This window comes from Enoplosus armatus, chromosome 19 (genome assembly GCF_043641665.1).
Source record: "Enoplosus armatus isolate fEnoArm2 chromosome 19, fEnoArm2.hap1, whole genome shotgun sequence".
In the NCBI taxonomy this organism is placed as follows: Eukaryota; Metazoa; Chordata; class Actinopteri; order Centrarchiformes; family Enoplosidae; genus Enoplosus; species Enoplosus armatus.
This window is the reverse complement of record NC_092198.1, coordinates 6986525-7005785: the sequence shown is the minus strand read 5'-3', so window position 1 is coordinate 7005785 and position 19261 is coordinate 6986525. Positions and strand designations below refer to the sequence as shown.

Here is a 19261-nt window from a genome sequence, read left to right as displayed (position 1 = left end):
ACTTTTCTTACCTTTGGACAGAGCCAGGCAAGCTGTTTCCCCCTGTTTCCAGTCTTTATGCTAAGCTAAACTAACCGGCTGCTGGCTGAAGCTATATATTTAGAGTACAGACATGAGATGAGAGTCTCTGTCTTTTCATCAAATTCTCAGCAAGAAAGCGAATAAGCGTATAGCCCAACATTCCGAACTATTCCTATGAACATTATGATAGAGTTGATTCAGCACCTGCATGAAAATATGTGTACCATTCACCGTTACTGCAACAGAGTGCATTGCATTGTAGAGGTGTTGCTTTTACTGTGTCCACCCTCTGAATGTGAGAAAGCAACAAGCTCAAAGCTGTGAAAAAGTCCTACCACCAAACGGATAAAAGAGTGAAAAAGCAGAAGAGGCTCAACCGATCGAGCCAACAAACAGTGACATTTCAGGAAGTTACCTTCTTCGTCTGTATCTGTGATAAACTATACCGGCTATAAGCCTAGGGAGAGAAAAACATAATAGCGTATTGGTTCATCATTGGATTATTGTCTTTAGGGAGTCATTATTAGCAGCAATGGTAGCAACAGTATTCTTCCTGGGCTCCACATAAGATGCTTTTATAGAGAGGTATTCTGATTAATGGCAACACAACTGTCTTACAGTAATAATAGAATAACTCTTGTTAATCGAATACTGCAAAAATGTTCTATCAGTGCGAGACGTAATCATTCCAACCTCAAATCTAAAGAGAAGAAAAAGAAAAAAAACACTCACTTCAAATGTGAACAAGGACTATTATTCGACTTTAAGAAGCAGGGTCATATTATATGCCCTGACTGCTGTGAGATGACGTGTAGCACCAAATTGTAGCAGTTAAGGGCTAATTATGAGGATCATTTAGGTTCCCTATCAGCGATTCCAGCCTACACTCTTCGCCTACATGTGAATCTGCTGGGAGATAATTGGGGAGAGAGAAATCACTTTAAAAAAAAGAATAAAGGCTTAGAATCAAAAAGCCATTTAAACTGTGAAATTCCAACTCAACTGACTGCAGCCTGACTTGCATTGAAATGAACTGAATCATGTCATAAAACAGAACAAATGATACATAAAAGATTACGATGTATGAATATTTGCCAATAATTTATGAGCCATAACTTTGACTGTTCCACAGTTTGATCCCCGTAACATGACCAATTAATGTTTCAGTTGTAAATTCTACCGTGAGTCACCGTCTGCAGTGGTGTGTATGTAACACACACCTCTGCAGACTGACATGTGAACTCCTAGTGAACCAGAGCAGAGAAATCCACCCCCTCCATCAGCCCTCAGCCCTCCATCCTCCAAATTTGGGAGAAGTCAGAGCAAGGTCAACTTTGGGAGAAATGCTTTACTCTGTCACCGTCACTTAATGCCTCTTTTCCCCTCCTTTTTCCTCCTCTCATCTCTCCTCCGCTCCCACAGTTCGCCTCGGGGGCTAACATCACTGCTTGCTACTGAAGCTTACTGACTCCCCATGAATTAAACATGGATAAACATATTCTCCAACTAACAGGCAGGCTGTTGTGAGGGGGTGGCTTCACAGAGGCATCAGACAAACCACTTTATCTCCTCACATCTGCCTATCACGTGTTTTTGGCGAGTTGGAAAGTTGCACAAGAGGTGTTTAGTGAGGGTATAAGTTCAAATAGTACTGAGACTGGGCTAATAGCACTTTAATAGCGCGTAGCATTTACATGCACAATATGTACAGTGTCTGTGTGAGTGTACCTCACCTGTGAGAGGAGCTTGCTGTTATCGTCCTCCAGGATCCGCACTTTAGTCTCCAGCTGCCTGATGTAGTTGGAGGAGGAATCTGGAGGAGAGAGGGAGAAGAAAAGAAGGGAAGGAGAAGCCATTAGCATTTCAAAGACCTCAAACGGAAAACAGGCGGGGACGGCCACTGGAGCAAAAGAACCACATTCAGCTTGAAAGTTTTGCAGTGCACTTTGCAAGACCCGAAAAACTCATTCTCCAAGGGCCCTGACAGACCAATGTCAGAAAAGAGTGAACAAGACTAAGAGACTACAGCCATGCTAGCAGATCTGCGAGGCTGTACTTAGCACTTAGCTCTAAGTGAGGTGAGACTGTACCTAACATCAGCAACATGTCCACAATGACAATCCTGACATGCTGTTAAGCAGGTATAATGTTTACCATGACCAGCGTCTTAGTTTAGCGTGTTAGCATGCTAACATTTGCTAATTAACTTGAAGCTGAAGCTGATGGGAATGTCATTAATTTTGCAAGTATTAAGTCACAAACCCACGTATTAGACCAAAGGTAAATAAAGGTAACAAGTATTAGATAAATACTTCTGGTAGGGCTGCAACTAACAGCTGATTTCATTATCATTCAATCTTACGATTATCTTTTATCTATTATTTTAGCCTAAAGAAAGTCAGTTTTTCACAGAGCCAGTGTTACATCATCAAATTGCTTGTTTTGACCGTCAAAAAACAAAAGATATTCAATTTACAAACAGACAAAATTCTCACATTTGAGATGTTGAAAACAGCAAATATTTAGCATTCATCCTTACGATTCCTTCCTGACGATTAATTTTCTGTCTAGTGAGTGATTGATTAATCAACTCATCATTTAAGCTCTAAATTTAAGCCTGTTGGCTTTTAGGAAAACTGCTAACTACTACTTGTATTATTCTGCAAATTCATCTACCGTTTAAAGTACCTCGTAGTTCTCATGTGCTAAAAAAACTGTAGCCTGATGTCAGGGGTCAAGCGCTGAGCGTTCCCACCCAGATTAGCAGTGCTTGACCTAACTTTTGACCTCATACTTGACTGGGGCCATGTCCCAGTTGGGCCCACATTCTCCTGCGCCAGTCACTCATTCATCGTGAAACAGACATCATATGTTATATTTGAGATTTGCTGCAAAACTGTCTCTATGCTGTACACACCTGGCAAACAATGTAACTGTGGCCTAATTGCGCCACAGAGACTCCCCTCGACTGTTGTCCTGATAAAGCAGCATTCAGAGTTAACATGAATCAACTCCGCCGAGTTCAAACCAGGGACAGGAGCTGTGCGGGGCGTGGAGGTGCAGTTTGACTCAGTAGGTGGCACAGAGCCTGTTATCTAAAAAGGCATGTTTAATTTACAGTGAGATCAAAGCCGAGGTACGCACAGGAAGCGCACTCTGGCAACTCGTCGGGAGCACACAACTGCGCACGCAGCTTTATTTTATTTTGTTTTCTAAGTGGAGGTACAGACAGACAGAGAGTGGAGAGGGTGATGGGGAGATACAACAAAGCCGGTGGGGAGGTTGCTGATGAAAATGCTGGTTTGAGTTAAGATGCAGATGAGAGGCCACTGCTGTAGGGTACTACACACACATAAAATCACAGTTTGTTGCATCAGTGAGGTAACTCTGACCTTAAGTTTGTTTATACTTAACTGACCCTAACAAGTCTAACCGGCCTCTTATTCATGTAACCTAGTTGATCAGCACTTTGCAACCAGGGGGCACTATTCTGCACAGATCCAATATTAAAAACACACTCAGTGGTAGCCACTCTGTGGATTTGCAATGACATACACAGATAATAGCTGCACTCTTGTTTCATGTGTATGTAGTTTATATGTTGTAATGTATGTTCACCTAATAGATCAGGTTAAGAGCAGCTTTCTGCAGGACCCTGAATTGACATAAACATCCATAAATCATCATGGGAAACAAGAAACCCAGTCCAAAACAGTTAAGTACAAAAGACGATAAATGAATAAGTGGGTTTCCACAGCAGACCTTGAAATTCAGACTCGTACACTGTGTGCTCTCTCTCAGCACCGACCTGTTCTCTCACTTCAGCATCAGTCCAAATGCTCTGTATCATTAATGTCCTTCAAACTTGCCAGCCTTAGTTCAATAATATAGTAGTGGATGATGAGAAATCAGTTTACTCACTAGCTGCATATAAACACAAGTGTTGGCACATGGAAAAGTGATTTCTCCTGCTTTTACCCGATTCCTCCTCATAGCTTGTACATATGTTAAAAAGCATGGCATGTATGAATGTGAAACCAGTGTCACTAAAGATGTCTCTTTCAGATCATGTTAGAGAAATTCACCTATCTATGATGGCGTAAAGTCTTTGAATTTGAAAACAATAAATATAATAATTAGTAATAATTCCAATTTGCTACCAAATCCAACATCTTTTCACGTAAACTATAAAACTGATCATTCTCCCAAGACCAGGGAGTAAACAGGGGTGAGTGACAGCAGCCCCAGCAGGGCTTGCAAGCCTACCTATGTCCAGCCCCTTGACTTTTTAGAAGGGCCAGTGCAGACGGTGCTGTCAACTGGCTGGTTGGAGGACGGTTGGACAGCTAGAGGAGGAGGCTGCAGTGGCCAAAGCTGGTAATCCTCTCTTCCTGCCTTGTGACCCCCTAATCTGGATTCATCTGCTGGCCTGACCTGCGGCCAGATCTCAAGCCGATTAGGATGAAGGTTCCTCAGCCTTCAGTCATCACCAGCACACTCAAACAACAAAGAGAGAAGCCTCAGAAAGAGGAGGGGCGGAAAATGAATGTTCATTGCCCCCCCCACCCACCCCTCAGTGGCGTGTATATTTAGATTACTTACAGAGATTGAGATCTGGCCATCACTAATCCAATAAACTCAAAACTCATCTGAGCTCTGTCAGGCTTATTTTTTATCTCCTTAGAACTAATTAAACAAAAATCAAGATAAGCAATCAAAGATAAATATTGATATATAGATAGCTCAGGCGTACTCTGTTTGACTAGAGAAACCAAAAAGTGGCCTAAAGTGAGGAATCCCACTGTCATGAGAGTCTTCACATACCACAGCGCCATGCCTCCCTTCCACTCCCCACCTCTAAGCCTTTGATGTGTTGTAGGGGGGTTATGTTCAATCTCAGAGCGCATCACTCCAGCATCACACATGACATGATTAAGTGGTCCTGCTTAAACATGCGCAGATCTGCCGTGGGAACATTCACAGGAACGCACAACAAGCACAAAACGCAGACGTCGACACCTCCCATACACACACATACACACCGTACACATGCAAAGAGCCGCAGGGATCTGCAGGGGGAGAATCCAGCCGTCACCCTCTCTTTAACACACGGCTCTGGAGAGTCATCCTAGTGGGAGAGGGGTCAGGCAATTAAACTGTTCCCTGGATCCCCCATGCCACTCCTCCCATCCTTTTATCCCCTCCATCCCCTCCGGCTTCACATGCTCTCCTCACTGCTCCTCCATGAAAGCTGGAGGAAAAAAAAAAGCTACAGATCATACGGGGATCACGTAGCCGAGCCACAATAATTACCCTGCAAAACTCAGCTCTGCATCTACTCTTTTATACACAACAAGCACCCAGGGAGAGGCCATTATTACTCATGCATAACCTGAGCGCGATCTTAAGAGCTGATAAAGTGAGTGCACGGCGCTGTGGAGTAGCAGGAAAGTAAAAGTGTCCAACTAAGCAGTAAGCAATACAGAGAGGGAGAGACACAGAGGGGAGGCCTTGTCCTCACAGTACAATGCACAAGTAAGCTATTTTTACCTCCGCACAAGTGTTGTTTACCCAAGGAACTGGGCTGATGTATCTTAATGTGAGAGCATGTGTGTGTGTGTGTGTGTGTATTTGTGTGCGCGCAGGACAAAAAGGTGACGCAGACGGTGGCGCGAGTCCATCCCCCCTCTCTGAACGTCACTTTGTATCACGTCAGTGCCGCTGTGACCCACTTCCAGGCGGCCACTCCCTCCTTAATGCCGCTCCACTCCCTGTTTCCCTCTCTTTGACTTCTCCATCCATTGTATTTTCTTTTCTGCTCTTGAAAAGGTGTGCAACTATTTTGGAGACCGGTCCATTGGTCAATTTAGCTTTTCTTAGAGGGTTATTTCCCTCATTTCTCACTTTTACCGGATAACGTAAACAGAATGAGAGGTCAAGCTCCCAAAAACTTGGTGCAATCCTCTAAAAGGTCATGACCTCAACTGGTTCTTCTTTGTGTCCCACTGTGCTCCAAACATCCTACCCCCATCTGTCCATTACAGCTCTCTTTGCTTCTGCACTATGCCACAGTTACTCTGCATCGCATTGTTTGCACGTTGTTTTTTCAGATAATTTTATAGCTAAAACTGCGTATGAAGGTGTTGTGTAGTTGATTTGCTACAGGAAAAAAAGCAACCACAGAATCTTTAAGGTTCTGCATCATAAGCATGAAAGCTCATTCTTGCCCTCACAAACACTGCTTTGACAAAATCCCAACTCGGCGTCCACTACCTTTTTCCAGAGCATTCACCTGTATCACAGAGGCGTCATCACTGGATCAAGTTTGCTCAGTTGTCATGAGTAGGAAATCCATCTGTCGGGGAAGACTGTGTAATTAGTGGCCCTTGAGCTGGGTTAGTTTTGTCAAATCCACACCATAGGTTTCTTAAAAAAGACCAGAGCAGAGTGTTTTCAAGTGTAAGTTCTTAAACTACAAATTATGTACGTTACATTGCACTGACCATTTTCAAATGCATGCTGTACAGTTCTACATGTTCGGATGCATTTTCCACCAATCCAGGCAGCCATTGGTTTCTATTCATTCCCCATGATAGCAGCGGACCAACACAAACAATAACTTGTTTGTGAGGTATCTTATTCGTCACATGGAGAACACATGGACACTGAGGCGATCCCATATTTACTCCTATTTGAGTAACATTTGCTGTACACTACAGTGCCCAGCTGTTTTACTAAATTTCTAAGCCTTTTTTTTTTTTTAAAGTATATACTTGTGAGCCATTTTTAAAAATGTAGGTCTTGAGTGGGAACGAAGGGGCCTGAGGCTGAGAGCTACAAATAGGCTGGGGAAGTCAGAAAGTATTGAGAAACAGAATGTGCATTTTTTGGTGTTGGTCTTTTCATGGGATTTGTTGACAATAAAAAATGTAGAATGCCGCCAGCCTTCAGAATCAGAATCAGAATCAGAAATACTTTATTGATCCCTGGGGGGAAATTAGACTTTAAAATATCTTACAAAAATGAATTGAAACCAGTGGCTGCCTGGAATGGCAGAAAAAAAGACAATGCTTGAATGAAGCAACATGGTTTTCAAAGTGTGTTTGAAAAACTGTGTTTATGTGTTTAGTATGTGTGATTTGTAGTAAATGGCCTACCACTGGTATGGTCCTTTAAGTGCTTGATTTTGGATACCATACTTTCCATCTCTACATTTGTTCTTTCTCTCTGTCACGCCCTCTCTATATAAGTTTCAGCTCCCAATGGGGTGGGACTGAGTTTATTGAATATTGAAGCAGGCCATTCTTTTAGGAGCAAATTAGGAAATACAGACGTAAAGCATGGAGCCAGGCATGCTGGTAAAGGGTGTGCTGCAAGAATTAGGATGGCTTGTGTTAAAATTAGACCATATGTGTACAAATTTACACTGGACTGGATGGGAATGAACCAGCCTCCACACTGTTGACTCGAAAGTCTGTGCTACATGAAAGTAGCTTTGATTAAATTGTGGTTAAGAAGGACCAGACTTCCCTTGTGTTTATATTTATTTTATTCAAGAAGAATGCACATTAAATTACATGAGCATCATGTAAATGTGCCAGATTTAGCCATACAGGCTCATTTTCATCTGCAGGTCTGGCAGGTTGATGGCATATATATATATATATATGATGTTCTCAACTCAGATCCTGTGGCTCGTAGAAGCCTGCAGTGAATTGAAATCACACCGCTTTTATTATTCCTGGCTCGGCTCTGGCTTTCATCTCCTATTCACAGCTGTATCGCAGTGTTTTAGCGCAGAGACATGGATATTCTCTCAGCAATGTGAGTATGTGTGTGTGGAGTATGAATGAGTTCTTATGTGCAGAATTTGTAAGATAGGGAATACATGTGGGTTGCAAGGGTGTCTAAGGTGACTGTACATGTGTGTGTGTGTGTGTGTGTGTGTGTGTGTGTGTGTGTGTGTGTGTGTGTGTGTGTGTGTGTGTGTGAGGGAGGGAAGGAGAGCAAACGAGAGGGGATTTTCAAACCCATCTGTGATTATACTGTATGAGTGTGTGTGAGTTTGTGTACTCAAGGCAGGAGGTTGGGTCAATTACCTCAAGATGTTGAAGAAAGAGAAGGAACAGTCTAAACAATCTCCCTCTCCTTTCTCTGCACCAACACCCAAGTCAAAGTACGGTGAATTCCATGAAATCTGACCTCATTGGCTACAGAAAGTCTAATTTATCACACAAAAACATCTCCATTAACCTCGAGAAAAATCTGAGAATTTGACTGAGTCCCACCTTCTAAACTGAAAACAGAGAGCAAAAGAATCAAGCTGAGAAGGAAAAAGGACGTGAAGAGAGAAAAGGAAACAAAGGAGAGAGGCACCTCTAGTCAGAACCTGGTGCCAGTCAGGGGAGAAGGGTTTGAGGGAAAGAAAGAGTTTCTGTTACATTAGGCTTGCATGTTTATGATCGTTTAGTCTATAGATTGTTGGACAATAGTGAAAAATGCCCATCACAACTACCCAGAGCCCAAGGTGATGCCTGAAGTTGCTTGTTTTGTCAGACTGACAGACCAAAACTATCAGAGCAGGCTACACATACCAGCACACTCCAAAGAAGAGCAGAGGAAAGATGTGTGGATACATGTAGGTGTAGGCAGGTTTGTGTTATGTATGGCATTTCTGCATGGGTCTAATGCACCTACGCACTTGCATATGTACCTGTATCCCTTCTTGTGTGTCTGAACTGTACGCGTGCATGTGCTTGGCCAGCATGCCAGCGTGTGTTTGTGTGTGTGCCTCCTCTGCTTGGCTGCCCAGCGCTCGGTCATAGCCAGGGCAAGCCAACCAGAGGAACAGAGACGAACAAGTTAAGTGGGCAACCACGCTGCATTAATGAGGGGGATGGCAGAACCTGGCAACCCGAGCACGTAAACCACAGGCCCCTGGAAAGGCTTCAAAGGCTCGACTGGCTCATCAGCTGGCGGGGAGCTAACCCCATCTGACAAGACATGGCACCCGCTCTAAGGGAGAGAGCGCGCCTCACCTCCCCACGCACTCTCTGGTGTGCATGTGTGTGTGTAGCAAGACAGGTTTTTTTTCATGTGCATGTGAATGTTTCTAAGTGTGTGTGTGTGTGTTTCTCTGCATGTAATAAAAGCACAGTATTACTTTATGCTTGAAGAAAGACAACTCATGCTGAGTGACTAGTGTGAAAGTTAAAGTGCCAAATGGATTAAACTTCAAAAAGGACAGCTTGTGTGTGTGTGTGCGTCAACAACTCTTGAAACATTGACCAGGTGAAATCAGCTTTTTAACCATTTGCTGCTTGTCAACAGCAAGGCCAAGCAGGCTTACCAACAACCAGGGACAGCTCAGTCTGGGTTTTAACTCAGCACTGAATGCATTTTCCCCACTGATGTGAAGTAACAGACCATATGAGAAATTGTCTGCTTCAAATGCTGCTAGAAGAGATTTTTGCCTTGAGGAGTTTTTCCTAACTTAAATATTTAGTGCACTTTTGTGTATCATGCCGGTATCATAGCTTTGTGAACCCCCGTTTGGACCTGCAGTGGAAACAAGACTGCTGATTGGCCGTGAGGGGACCTTGGACCTTGACCACATACAGATACAGAAAATACAAGTTGTGTGTTCACTGTTAAAGAGTAATACTTGAATTGTGACCAGTGTTTTCCGTCTATTATCCTCTGCCTCTTTTCTCAACTGCTTTTCTGCCTACTTCAAAAGCCACTTCTAAATTACCACCATAACAAAAAAGTTAACTTTCATGCTTTGGATTAATCTAAAATAGAGCTGAAGCAATTAGTTGCAATCAAACAACAGAAAATAAATCTGCAATTTAGTTTTTTTCCTCTGTCAAATTGCAGGTAAAGGTTCTTAATCTCCTTCCTGCAGTGGGAATGCCCTATAAATGACGGTCCAGCTTCAAGAACTTGTGATGTGGGTGTCACACACAGATAGTATATATCCATTGTTGGTTATACAGTATTCTGCCATTCGGAAACATTCTCCATTTGTCCAGAAGAGTTCAGTGTAAACACATTACAAAATAGGTGCATCCAGCCTGAACCTCATTTCCTCTCATAATTCCCAACATAAATCAATCTGTCTGGATAAAACAGGGAGATGTTGATGAATAATCCCTACTGACTTGATGCAATTACACACAACAACCACAGCATGTTATGTATGTAATTACACCCGCTGTAGTTGTGTCGAGGTCAGCTGGGGCTCTTTAATGTACCAAAGGTTGTTAATGTCTATTGAGTGGAAATTGAAGACTAGTGCAAATCTCTCATGTCTAGCTATTGATCAGTCTGTCAACATCCTTAGTGGGAGGGAGAGAAAGAGAGAGGCGAGAGAACTAGTTTATTTATAGGCATTCCAGCAGACAGTAATGCAGACGCGTGTCTCGTTGCTATCACACATCCTGTCCGGCAAAGTGATGCGTCCCTCCCCTGTCTCCTCCGCTCGTCGTCACCACCCTCGCAGGGTCAGCGGACGCCTTCACGCGCCTGCAGCCGTGTGTGTGCGGCCGGCTGGAAATGTGTCTGTGTATGTGTGATGTTAGCGTGCGTCTGTGATTGCGTACGGAACACATGTGTTAATGTGTGGATGTGATTTATAAATAACACCTTCACTCATTATGTGAACATTATTTGTAGGGGTTATGGAAATGGAAAGCTTGTCAAAAACCTTTTCAAAAGTTAAAAAGAATAATAAGAAATGCAGTGCTTGAGCACAACATAATCAAACAGCAGCACCACGGCTTGTTTGTTTTGTAGATGATCAGGCCTCTTGCAAGGTTGGTGCCCTATGCCCTTAATCTTTTGATTAGGCTTGAAGAATGGCAATCTGGCAGCCAGTTGGGTTTAATCCCATGAAATCAAAGCTGCGGGCTTATATTTGGTCCACACCCTTAATTACTGTCCTTGTGTGCGTGTGGTGGCTGTTCACGGTGAAACAAAACAGAAAAGATTAGTGACATTTGGAGATGGATTAGCTATGAGATATTGTTTGTCTACGGGAAACCAGTACTTATATTGCATATGACCTTTCTTAACCATTTTTCAACCCTGTGTTAAGCATGTGAATAAAGTCAGGACTCAAACTATGTTTAGAGCAGCTTTGTAATGGGTCATACCTTGACTAGAGTAGACTAGACTCGCTATGTCACACTCGGCGTCACTCATGGCCCTTGACACTGAAAGTCAAGGGTCATAACTCTTGACTTATTCAGGGGTGGGACACTACATTCCGCTGGATCAGTCAACCAGTATCTGCTTGTGTAGAAGAACATGGTGGTAAATCACTGTGGAATAACTAGGCTACAGTGCTTTATCCCCTATTTGTTTGAAATAGCAGTGCACAAAACTGCACAATCCCTTTTGTTTAAACACATTTCAGTATCGCACAGCTATTTAGATGGGATGATTTGTTTTGGGGATTACATGCATTTTGCTAGCGGGAATTATGAATATTTACTTGGTGGGGAAAATTGGGTTAAATCATGCCCTTTTCAACAAAAACATTTGAAAAATGTTAACTACAACAGCAATTTAACTGAACAGATACACAGATATGTTTCCTATGAATGTCTGGATGTCATCAGCATGAAAGGCTTTGCAGGAAATGCTGAGGAGATGGCTGGCTTTACCTCGCACAACCCACAACCCATCGCAGTGTGTAAACAAACACCAGAGGGCATTGTGGGTAGAGAACGTCCTCCCCGAGCCCATGGCCCTCTTTAACCTCATTCCTCTCCCCGTTACCACGGTTTCACCAGCACGAACCCCATGGCAACGCCATTTGCATAAATCTGCATGCCTCCCCGTTCCTTTAAAAGCCTGTCTGACTGACTGCTGAGCTGGCAAAGGTTGTGCTTATGTAAGCAGAGTCTCACAGCTAGCAGTTAGATGGTAAACACAGAGAATGTTCCTTCAATAAGTATAACCCTGAAACCCCTTTATTATCTGCCTCTGAAAATCCCATCTGCCATGTGGGTTCTGAGGCAATCTGCAAACTGGGGGCTTCTTCCAAACCAGTGAAAATAACCTTTTCTTTCCAGTGACATCATCTAGTAGTTTCATTACTGTTTACATGAATAATAACTGCCTCTGATTTCATTCTAATGCAAATCAGAGAGAAAGGGGGGGAGCATGCAAGATTCAACTTGTGGCTCTTTCTTTCTAATTCGAGTGTTGACAAACTCTATCTTGCTCTGGTGTTTTGGTTGACTATATGTCTAAACAAAGCATTACCTGTGACGACATGCACGAAATCCCTAAAATGAATGTAAAAGAACACTAGTAAGAATAACTTTCTAATGTAATCTAATCAAGTCATTGCATTTTCTGTGGAATTAATGGAGAGATTTCTAACAGCAGGAGGACAAAGCTCTCAAATAAAACAACTCGGAGTAACAAAAAGCCATCAATTCACTGGTGTCATCTGGAGCTTTACCAACTATTAACCGTGCGCTGGCGGATAAAAGGGATCTCTGAAGGGCTATTAGCACAGTAATTGCCACAAAGAGAAAGAGATCTTACGTAAGAGCCGTCCAGATAGACAGTTATCTCATTCAAACCACGGCTAAAATCGGATTGATGTTGGACTGGAGTTCAATAGACTTTGACTCGCCCTGACAACAGCGTTCTGAGATGTGGTGAAACTAAGCGAAGGCGACAGCGCTTACACTCCACAGTCGTCGGCAAAGAGGCCATTAGAAAGGAAACAGGAGAACGAGAGCGAGACGTACATACAGTAGGGGTTAGGGGGACAAGGGATGCTGTGCAGGCAGGACAGAAACAGGCATAATAACCAAGGGAATTCTATTACATCCCATTACGAATGGTTAGCGCTGGCTCAGGGCTAGACTGCACAGCTTCTTCCAGGTCTCCACTACAAAAGAAAGCAGGGCCAGCCAGGACTCATTATCCATGTCACTGAGTTTATCCCTTTTTTGTGAGTGATTTTTGAACTCAAAAATCACTTCAACCTACTGGCAAAAAAGTGACCAATGTATCTGGCTTTGAGTCGCAGACATCCTCATCCTCTTCTGGGCAGAACAGTCTGAAACCTATCCAAACAGGGACATGCTGCTAACATACACACACGTCCACAGAGACAGGCTATTTTTAACCCACCCCCCCAACATAAAATCTTCTTGTAAGAAGCAGCAGCAGCAAAATAACATTTTAATCTTCCAAGTGTCTGCACACACACACACACACACACACACACACACACACAGCCGACGGCAAGCAGCTTCAGACAGACGCATGTGCTTCCTCTCTTTCTTCACGTATGTTTGTGGGTGTGAAAGATGGAGTCAAAGGTGTGAAACATCACAGAGAAGAAGAGTCAAGTGAGCGTAAATGCCAGCGACCTTTTAAGAGGTAAACTTTACGAGCCCTGATGAGCAAATATTAGGTCTGAGAGACGGGCCTGCACAGGGAACATGTTTTTTTAACACGTCTGTTTGATTGGAGCTGCTAAACCTTCCCAAGGTGTCTGATCTTGTCTAATTGTTTCCATTTTAAATTGACCTGGAGCTCTCAGCTTTGAATCCATGCCACCTTTACTTTAATACCTATATTAATCATTAATTTGCAATTAAAAATGCCAAAAGTTTGTATGATCCAGCTTCTCCAATGTGATGATGTGAAACTTTTCTTCATCCCCAATCATTGAGTGTGTTTCCAACCACCTGTTTTTATGCGCTTTTTCAATATGTGCAACAAAAGATATGGCAAAAGGTTTGTTACGCTTGGCCAAGGGGAAAGGTTTATTGGAAAAAAAAAAAAAAATCAACAAAATGCGACAAAGTGCAATGCAAACAAACTTGTCACATAAATCATGATGCATGTGACTTAAACGATACTTTAAGAAAAACTGATTCACAGATTGTTATTGAAGTGATTTTTTAACCACAAATAGCAGAGGAAAGTTAGAAAATAAAACGATTTGTGCAGCAAAAATACTTCTCTGCTTTGTTATACGGTCAAACTGCACGTATTGTACAGTATCATAGGTATAAAACAGTGTAGTATGTTGATTTCTTGTATACTGACGAAAAAATACTTAACTATAATATTAGTATGTAGTACATACTGTATACAATTAGCATGTAGCATGGAATTGGGATACAGCTTAGGACACAGTGTACTGGCATAATGTGTGTGAGAGCTCTACAAAGTATACAATCAATACAACAAGCAGCAGCTCAACCTAACACAGCGCCAATCGTGTGACAGTGACTAATGACACCAGTAATCATTTAATTGCAGCTAATTAATGGCTTCATTCAGCAGCGTTGTTACAAACATCCACCCCTTTTCCACCCTTGAGCAATAATGACATTTACAACTGCTGCTGCTGCTGCCCATGTCAAACAAGTTTAACATGTAGGGCCTTACATTTGATCGGATGGTGGAGTGGATTATGACGATATGTCCTGTAGCCCAGTGTATAGGGAGGGTATTAAACGTTATTATACACTGTGCTGTGAAATATCATAAGGGTCCCGATTCCATAACTGCCACTGCAGCACTGAAACGCTCCATCCTTTTAATAGGCCTAAACCCCACCTCTGACTTTATAGCCATTAGGTTTATTGGTGTAGCTTGGACAGTACACACACACACACACCAACACACACACACACGTGTACATATACAGGGAGGGGAATCAGAAGGGAGAATCACAGGAACAAATTCCATTAGGAGCCTATTGGTTTATAGCCAGATGGTTAACCTGCTCTGAATCAATCTCATGAAGACTACAGGACGACGGGACTCCATCTCTCTCACACACACACACACACACACACACACACACACACACACACACACACACACACACACATAAATACCTCATAAAGCCTAATGTAAACTCATCAACGGGTAATTTTATTATATTAGACCTCCCTGACACCCCATGATGCATGGCTATCATTTACACAGCAGGGTGGTTGCAGAGGCAGCTTGGTTTGATACATCCTCTGACGGGGCAGAATCATAAGCCAGCCTCATCAATCTAACAGCCGCAGTCTTTGAAGATTTTTTTTTGGAGTCTGGGTCCTGTAAATGAAATGCAAAACAGCAAAATGTGTTCCCAAGCTATAAAATAAAACCGTTTGTGACTGGAAAATTATAGCTGCGGCTGAAACTGATTTGCTGACACTGAATTCCAAAGCCACTGAACCGTAGGAGATGGTTGAATAAAAACACTCAGGCTACTGGGTAAATACTTTAAAAGACAGGGAACATTTGATTTGATGAATCCCTCAAAGCTAGTCGTCGTAAAAGGACTATTTCAAGATGTCCAAAATCAACCATTTGGTTATAGACATCAACATTCAGCCCACCCCAGTAGACAAAATCTAGCTAGTATGGTTAGTTGTAAACTGATATACTGATTCTGAACCATTCACATTTTGGGAAATACACTTGGGAGACAGCTACCCTGGCTCTGTCCAGTACATAACCCCCCGTGTAAAACGGCGAACTTCACTTTTACACTTATACAGACATGAGTGGTATTGATCCTCTCATCTGACTCTTGGCAAGAACTATTCCTCTAAATATTATGAATATTAACTCTTAACTCACCATAATTCAGCAGCAAAAATAACTGTCAGACAGTATTTTCCTTTTAATTTGAAGACACATTGTACTACTTGTGACTGTTTTTGCCAAGTAAACACCCAGGTCTTACTCTCTGCGAGGCTGTTTGTCAACTAAAAGTCAAACTAGCACACCTCCACTTCCTCAGAGACCTTTGCCACTACAGTCAAAAGGCCCCAGAGGTGAGACAGCGGAGAGCCAGACTAACTTCACCTTGGACAGCGCAGTTGGGGTCAGACACTGCTTGGCCTCCATTGTCTGCTGCAGAGCCAGCTGTCCTTTGGGAGCTGCTGCGTCAGCTCACATTAGCTGTGAGTGACACAGATCAGAACGAGCCAGCGGTGACCAGGTGGTCCCCCCCTGACTCAATGGTTCTTACTAACAGTCCCATGGTGCAATGGAGGGCGAGCCAACAGTAAATCACTGACAGGAACTGGTAGAAGGAACAGCCATGGATGAAGAGATAGTGTGAAGATTTTAAACCAGGACAAATTCTAATACATAAAAGTGCTTCTGAATTTTTAACGGAGGGAGGTTCGAGAGATGTTAAATCAGTGCTAACTTGCTCTAAACAAGCCTTTAGCTGTTTTTTGTTTTTTTTGCCTTTTTGTAAATGGAGGCTTATCAAACCTTTAATCATCTTACTGTAAAAGCTCCAGATTAGCAAACAGGGACATATGCTAGTTCTTTGTCCTCGACATCAATATCTTGCTTCAAAATTGTACTTAATTTGTTCTCAACTGGTGGAGGCCTTTCCGTTTACAGTTTTCCTGTGCTCAGGTTTCCTCCCACACTGTAAATTGCCCGTAGGGGTGAATGTGTTAGTCTGTGTGACCTGTCCAGGTTCAACCACCTTTCAGCCAATGCGTGCTGGGAAAGGTTCCAGCTTCCTGCAACCCCATGCAATGTGGAATGGGAGGGATTATTGATTTTTTGCATCAGCAACCACAAAGACGATTTAAACTTAAAATGCTACAGGCCGAAGACTGATGTCAGCCTATTTATCTGCTTCACTGGCTTAATTATTGACTTCATTTACATTTATGTACAACAAAAACTGTACTTTTTCCAATACAGCTACATAGCACTGAAATGTGTAAATAATCGAAAGACAACAATGAATGTCCCGCTTCTCTCTCTTCGTCCATTTTTCACATTTTTCTTTCCAAGTGTGGAATCCCACGAGGCGGTTCAGCAACAGGGCACGTTCACAGACACCGCCTGCCTTACATAACCAACTCACTGTTTTGATTAAGACATAATGACAATACGCCGCGCTTACTTTACCTTTCATCCAAGTTCCTGTCAGCAGGCTCTTTTCATTGACATTCCCCAGAAACTGTAAAAAGGTCCCACCCAAGAGCTATTAACATATGCAGCCTTGCAATAATCACATTCAATATCTCAAACTGAAAACTATAACTCACAGCAAAAACTGTAAATAAGTCAACTTCAGACCACCACTGAGATATGCAGTGGTCTGAACGTGATAGCAAAGCGTTTAAGCAGCTGGAAACGCTCCAAGTTGGATCAGTTATGAAACACGCAAGTCTATAAAAGCACAGCTACAACAGAGGTTTGCATAGTGTTGCGTTTGTTGGATTAGGCTGCTGACTGGAATGCAGAAAGGGAGTGTACAGTATGGTTGCCTATGTGTTCGCACTATTACAATCCATCACGTACAGATTGTACTGAAAACACTTTTAATTCCTTGCATTCCTTGAAAACCTTTAGTTTTCTGGTTTTCAGTACTGGATAGATGAAAGTATCAGGAATCAGTTATATGAGTAAAAACATTATAAATTCCTATATAAATACATTTTTATACATTTTTTTTCTACTGGGAGAGTAAAAAAAACAGTCAAAATGTAAAGCACAGCGATAGCAGCTGTGTGAGTGGAGATGAAACGGATTTCTCTGTTGAAATATTTACTTCTCTGAGAATAAAAAGTATGAAAAGTCGGTGGCAAGTCTTCATTCCGTGCTCAGTTGTGTGCATTTTTCAGTGCTCTGCAGGTGCAGTGATATTTCTGGCCTTTCAGTCTTTTTCTGTGTTTTTTAAGCGTTTCTTTTTTTTTCACCCTAACCTCTCAGCGGCAGCAGCTGAGGTTTCAGGGATGGCCAATTTCCAGCTGTGCCTCCTATGAGTGGCATCTTCCTTTTCATCCTCATCATCTCATCTTTTATATACGCTCTCCTCACTTTGACTCATCTTGTTTTTCTTCCCTCTCACCTGCTCCTCCTCGTCCTCCTTTTGCCCCATATCTCTGCTGTTTCCCCTTTAATGTTCCTCTTCTTCCCTCCTTGTGTTTCCTCCCCTAACCCTCCATAACCTCAAACATCACCCATTTCTAATCCCACCTTCATCTTTTCTACATTTTTCTCAACTCTCCTCATTTGTCCAGATTTCCCTTTCTCCTTAGCCCTCATCGGCTGACGAGCACTGATGTGGGCTCCCTGAAAAAGCCTCCTCCGTCAGCCTTTCCTCCCATATGGTGAACCGCGCTGCCATGACTGTGGTAAATACAGCATCAACACAATAGGAGTCGGTTCCGTGCTTCTGCTTTCATTCTACTTGGCGGGCTTTTATGATATTATTCCCTCATCCAACGGTCAATTATTAACGTCTGCCTGGAAACCGCTCACATCGTACCTTTCATCTTGCTCCATGTCGTATAAATACTGCACCATATGCAGCATGGGTCTGGAGAATTACTAACCGGTAGCACAAGGCGACATTCATGTAATGCCTACTGGTTTTGTTTGTTGTACATGTGCTGACTACAGGAAGGCCCTACAGGTGTAGCATTCCACATTTCTCCTTGAGGGAGCACAGATTTAAAAGTCATCAGCAGCAAGTAAATCCATGCATCTAGATGCGTTCCTCTGCAACAAGATTCAACTTGTTTAGAAGAGTAAAACTTGAATTTGCAGGGCGGAGGAGATGTACAGCAGGAAGCCACAAAGCTAAAGGAGGCGCCAATGTGTCGAGAAAGCGCGGTAAAGAACACCCCATAATACTGAATAAAAGGGCATAGTATCCTAGCAACAAGCAAAAAGGAGAAGCTGCTTGCTCTGCAGTGTCCTCTACTGCTCCTGCATCTTCAACCTTGCATCTTCCTTTTAGAGGTTCTCTTCAACAACCCTCTAGGAGCCACTTTCACCCCATCCCCATCTTTTATCCTTCTACTTCCTGTCCGAACACCCTGTTGCACCCTAATAAGGGCACTTTCATCAAGAGCACATGCCATTTAACACTGTTATGCCTTCTAAAGGGTTTAAGAGAGTGCCTCGGTTCATACAGTGCATATCATACGCAGGGCTACGTGCCATGTATTTAAAAGAGTGGTGGGCAGAGATACAGCACTGGATCCGCACTCTTCAAATCCTTTTAAACGGAGAAACCCTCCCCTCCAAACCCCTCTGCCATGTTTCAGAGCGCCACGGCAGAGCTGCAACATCAATGGTTTAATCCCCTTACATCTTTTGTTGACTGAGAGGAGAGCGAGCAAGACAGAGAGGAGATATAGGAGGTAACGCACTGTAAAACATCTCCTGGAATCCATCTTGGCTGGCTTTGTTGCTTAATTAATACATTCCA

At 42.8% G+C, this 19261-nt stretch overlaps 1 protein-coding gene across 4 annotated transcripts in view; it reads right to left on the bottom strand.

Annotated features, from left to right (window-relative positions):
• Window positions 1–19261, bottom strand: part of ccdc85cb (coiled-coil domain containing 85C, b) — a 41965-nt gene that overhangs the window by 10698 nt on the left and 12006 nt on the right. For 2 of the 4 annotated variants that reach the window (XM_070925368.1, XM_070925370.1), the window contains exons 2-3: window positions 1755–1834; window positions 437–478 (exon numbers count right to left, since the gene is read on the bottom strand). In XM_070925368.1, coding sequence (XP_070781469.1) covers window positions 437–478; window positions 1755–1834 — 122 coding nt within the window. The remainder of the gene's footprint in view (window positions 1–436; window positions 479–1754; window positions 1835–19261) is intronic. The other 2 variants (XM_070925369.1, XM_070925371.1) reach the window with 1 other exon arrangement.